The sequence below is a fragment of the Miniopterus natalensis genome, chromosome 18 (assembly GCF_054644295.1).
Source record: "Miniopterus natalensis isolate mMinNat1 chromosome 18, mMinNat1.hap1, whole genome shotgun sequence".
NCBI lineage: Eukaryota > Metazoa > Chordata > Mammalia > Chiroptera > Miniopteridae > Miniopterus > Miniopterus natalensis.
Genome location: NC_142098.1, coordinates 34,282,287 through 34,287,077, shown reverse-complemented (window position 1 = coordinate 34,287,077; position 4,791 = coordinate 34,282,287). Strand labels below are relative to the sequence as shown.

Here is a 4,791-nt window from a genome sequence, read left to right as displayed (position 1 = left end):
GGGACATTTCTGGGGAATGCATTGCCCTAAGGTCTTCCAGGGACCTTGTCTGGCAGGAAGAGACTTGAGTCCTGGGTCCACCTGGGTCGCTGACCCCTCTTCCATGGACCAGTTTCTACTTCTCTGGTTACCAGAAGCCCAGGACCCTGTCTCCCATGGCAGGTCCCACGCCCTGATTGGAACCTTTAGAGTCTGCCTGGAGATTCTATGAATCTGTGACTCTTGGGGAGGCCTCATCCCCTAAGGGATTTGGCAGTGAAAGGGCCCAAAGTCCTTAGGTTACTGCAGTATTTTGGATTCTGTTACCCATGTGTCTTTTGTATTTGTGAAATCCCTGTGTAATTTGCTATTCTGTCTTCCCATGTTAATTTATTGCCATTATTAAATATTCTTGCATTTACATTGATTGTCCCCCTGTGATCATTCTGAGGGGCACTTTTCAGTTAAAAATGTTGAGCCAGAGAAATCAGGTGACTTGAGTTTCAATTCAGACCCTGCCACTTAATTATGGTGGGACTGGGCAAATTACTTCTCTCTGAGCCTCAGTTTCCTCATCTGTATAATGGCATAATTATCTTTCCCTTGAAAAGGAGTAACGTCCATTGAAATCCTATGTATAAAGCTTCCAGCTGAGGCCATAGGATGGTCTTAATTAATGGTCTCTATTAAATACCACACGCATAAATACACAAACAATTGCACTTTTTTATTTGTCCAAGTCTGTGGGCTGAGGATCTTTGCTGCTAACTGCAGGGCTCTTTGCCAAGGTCACACAGCTAGTGAGGGTCAGAGCCAGGTCTGAATCCCACACCTTTAGCTCCATAGCCCATGCTCTTAACCACCTCACTGAACTTCCTCTCTAAGAAAAACAAGAATGAAGTTCAGGAATTTTGAGATCCTATGTCCATTTTCAGAATTCGCTATTGATGCAATGCCCCCTCCCCTGGGTTAAGGCCCCTGCAATGGACAGAAACTGCCCAATGCCCTGGGAGGCGACTTGGGCACATCCCTGCTCTTGGCTTTGAGCATTTTTGTGCATCAGAGCTCAATTTTCCCAGTTCCAGGGGATTCTTCAGGCCCCTCAGTCAGTGCAACCCCCTGTCCATTCTCTCCCTGGAATTATGAATAATGGGAAAAGGGGTTGGGGTGGGAATCAGTGTCAAAAAGTACTTGGGACCTTCTGTGCAAGAAATTTATCTCCGTGTCCTGAAGATGTAGCTACACAGAAGCTGGTGCATATAGTGGTTATTGTCTGGGTGTCAGAGAAAACTTGGTTCAAATCCTGCCCTCACCACCTATTTGCTGTGTGACCTTGGGCTGGCCTCTTAAGTTCTCTGAGTCCCTGTATTTATTTCTTTCTTTCTTTCTTTCTTTCTTTCTTTCTTTCTTTCTTTCTTTCTTTCTTTCTTTCTTTCTTTCTTTCTTTCTTTCTTTCTTTCTTCCTTCCTTCCTTCCTTCCTTCCTTCCTTCCTTTCTTTCTTTCTTTCTTTCTTTCTTTCTTTCTTTCTTTCTTTCTTTCTTTCTTTCTTTCTTTCTTTCTTTCTTTCTTTCTTTTCTTATTATTTATTATTTTAAGAAACTGACTTTTTAAAAAAATTTATTCATTTTTTGAGAGTGAGCAAGAGAGAGAAACGTGGACTTTTTGCTCCACTCAGCTGTGTATTCATTGGTTGATTGTTGCATGGGCTCTGACAGACCAAACACAAACCTCGGTATATGGGAAGGATGCTCTAAGCAACTGAGCAACGGCCAGCGGTAGAGATTTCATTTTTTTAAAAAATACGTCTTTATTGATTTCAGAGAGAGGAAGGGAGAGGGAGAGAGAGATAGAAACATCAATGATGAGAGTCATTGATCAGCTGCCTCCTGCACGCCCCCGACTGGGGATGGAGCGCTCAACCGGGGTATGTGCCCTGACTGGGAATTGAACCCCCATAGCCTAGATCCTAGGTCGACACTCAGCCGCTGAGCCACACCCGGCCAGGTGAGACTTGGTTTTTAAAACAGGCCCTAACACTAAGCTTCAAGCGGGTTCTACAAACGTTACTCCATATTTTAAATGTAGGCAAAGTACAGCGTGCCTTTGATGTTGCTGCAGGTTCAATACCACACTGTGGCAAAGCCTCGGAGATGGGGTGACACATACAGCACTTGCCAAAGAGGGGGCATCTTTCTTTTCCTTCTGCGTTCACTGCTCCCCCTCAGACCTTCACGTAGCTCCCCCTCACTGCCTTTAAGTCTTGGCTCAAATGTGATTCTTCAGACCCCACAGTCAATGCACCCCCCTCCTATACTTTAAGCGCTTTCCTTTTCCGTCACCTGCTGTGACATACACCACGCAGACCCCTCCCTCCCACTCTCCGATTCTCCTCTCTAGTAAAAGGCTCCAGCAAGTGGTGTTTTATGGGATTTTTTTCAAGGCTCTTTTCCTGGCACCTGGAGCAGAACCTGACACAAAGTGGAGCCTGAGTGATACTTGGTGAATGAATGAAGATGTTTGTCACAAACTGAGCAGGGTCCCTTGAAGTCCTTGGCCCCGTCCCAGTTCCCTAGCAGAGCCTCCTATTCCTGGGTCCCTCTGTGTCTAGACAATTAAAGACGTTAGTCAAGCCCCTGCCTGCACTGGGGTATCCTGCAGAAAGACAGGTCCCTCTGTCCCCTCCCATCAGGGGCTGAGGCTGCCCCTCCGGAGACTCCTCTTAGGACGTCACTGCAGTGGGTGCACCTGAGACTGCGTCACTTTCTCTTTCCCTCCAGCTGCTCACCTGGCCCCAGGCCCCGCCCCCACGGGCTTCCCCAGCCCGGGGCTCCCCTAGTGGCTGGTGTGTTTTCCCTTTTCCTACATCAGCTGGGATTGCCCGGGTGTCCAGGCTAAAAGATGCACCAGGGAGCTCAGGCAGGATTCACATCGCAGCAGAGATGCAAGTTCAGACACACACAGAGCAGCGGCCTGAGACCCAGAAGATGAGACTGAGGTCTGGACACCAAACAAGGCTGAGTGAGACCTGGGTGACAGCCTCTGAGAGGACACTTGGATCCCCACCTGCTGAGAAAAACCCAAGACCAGAGGCCAGGATGAAGCTGGGTGAGCTCCCATCATTGTCCGCGACCCCCTCCCACAGCCTCCACCCGCAGCCCCTGAAACTGTCCCCTCATCTGTCCATCCTTCCCTAACACAGACTTGACTGTGGGTTGCACGCTGGTGCTGCTGCTGCTGACCGCGGTGCTGAGCGGGGCAGGAGCCGTTCCTGTCCCTGAGCCCCTCAGGACGCTCCCTGGTGCAAGGGGCTGCCACATGGCCCAGTTCAAGTCTCTGTCCCCACAAGAGATGAAGGCCTTCAAGAGGGCCAAGGACGCCTTGGTGAGTGTCCCCACTGCCCCACCTGCTGTGGGCTAGCCTCCCCCCTCCCTCCGTGGGTCACAGGGCTCCATGTGGCTCAAGGTGGACCTGGACCCTCCTTGTCTGGCTAAGGTCCAGCCTTCCCACAGGGCTCTGTCCCGCTCTGGCTGCAGGGCGCTGACTCGGGCTCTTCTGCATGGGAGAAGCCTCTGCCATCCTTTGGGGGTTAAGGCCCTGCTCCTGTGTTAGCCCCCCTCCAACCCCACTGCAGAGGTCAAGCTGCAGCCCAGGCTGTGGTTGACCTGTGCCCTTGCCGTCCAGGAGGAGGCGCTCCTGCTGAAGAGCTGGAGCTGCAGCGCCCGCCCCTTCCCCAGGACCCGGGACCTGAGGCAGCTGCAGGTGAGTTGGGAGAGTCAGGCCCAGCCCTGCCCTCACCTGGGCCCGCTCCTCTGGCTCTGAGGTGGCCCCTTCGCCGCCTCTTCTCACTGGCCCTGTCTCTCTGTCCCCCCAGCAGGCCCCTGGCCTCCTCCCCTGGCCTGCCCACATTGGCCTTCCCTGTCCCCTCTCTCCTGACCTTGCCCTTCACCTGCTCCCTCCTGGGTCCTCCTCACCTGACCCTCCTCACCTGTCCTCTCACGTGCAGCTCTCACCTGTCCCTGTGTCCCCTCCTCAGATGTGGGAGCGCCCTGTGGCCTTGGAGGCTGAGCTGGACCTCACACTGGAGGTCCTGGCGACTGTGGCTAACTCGACCCTGGGGGATATCCTGGACCAGCCCCTTCACATGCTGCGCCACATCCACTCCCATCTGCAGGCCTGTGTGAGTGCCCTGGGCTCCCTCCCAGGCCATGTCTGTGGGCTCCCACCACCCATATGTCCCCCTCTGCCCCTGGCCCTCCTCACACGCCCTCCTCTGCCCACAGCTCCCAGCTCAGCCCAGAGCAGGCGCCAGACCCCGGGGCCACCTCCGCCACTGGCTCCACCGCCTCCAGGAGGCTCGGGACAAGGTGAGTGCCCAGGGAGTGACCAGTGTCTGGGGACCACTGGGAGCCCCGATGATGGACAACCACCGACCTGTCCCTTCCTCTCACAGGAGTCCCGTGGCTGCCTTGAAGCCTCTGTCACATTCAACCTGTTCCGCCTCCTCACCCGTGACCTGAAATGTGTTGCTGATGGAGACCTGTGTGTCTGACCCGAGACCCGCCTGCACCTGTCCCAGCGACTTAGATTTTATTTATGCATCCCCGACTCTTCTTAATTTATTGCCACCCAACCACTATTTATTTATTTATGTGTGTGAATTATCAAACTCACAGAAAATAAAATATTCATTTTTCTACTTTTTGTACAAATTGTGCAAATAAACAATGAGGACAAGATGCTGTTTGTGCTGTGGGATGTGTGTGCTTGTGTGGATTGGATCTTCAGGGTTGGTCTGGAGGAGACCCGATTCG

The 4,791-nt window shown here is 52.6% G+C and overlaps 1 protein-coding gene across 1 annotated transcript; it reads left to right on the top strand.

Moving 5' to 3' along the window:
- The first annotated feature begins 3,075 nt into the window (after positions 1–3,075).
- On the top strand, positions 3,076–4,529 carry LOC107534161 (interferon lambda-3-like). The gene is made up of 6 exons (XM_016209154.2): positions 3,076–3,085; positions 3,180–3,361; positions 3,662–3,739; positions 4,014–4,157; positions 4,261–4,344; positions 4,431–4,529. The coding sequence occupies exons 1-6, from the start codon at positions 3,076–3,078 to the stop codon at positions 4,527–4,529; spliced, it is 597 nt and encodes a 198-aa protein (XP_016064640.2).
- Positions 4,530–4,791: the final 262 nt, after the last annotated feature.

Coding starts and splice junctions, on each gene's coding strand:
- LOC107534161 (XM_016209154.2), top strand. Junction 3,740..4,013: donor GGGACCTGAGGCAGCTGCAG/GTGAGTTGGGAG, acceptor TCCCCTCCTCAG/ATGTGGGAGCGCCCTGTGGC. Junction 4,158..4,260: donor ACTCCCATCTGCAGGCCTGT/GTGAGTGCCCTG, acceptor CTCTGCCCACAG/CTCCCAGCTCAGCCCAGAGC.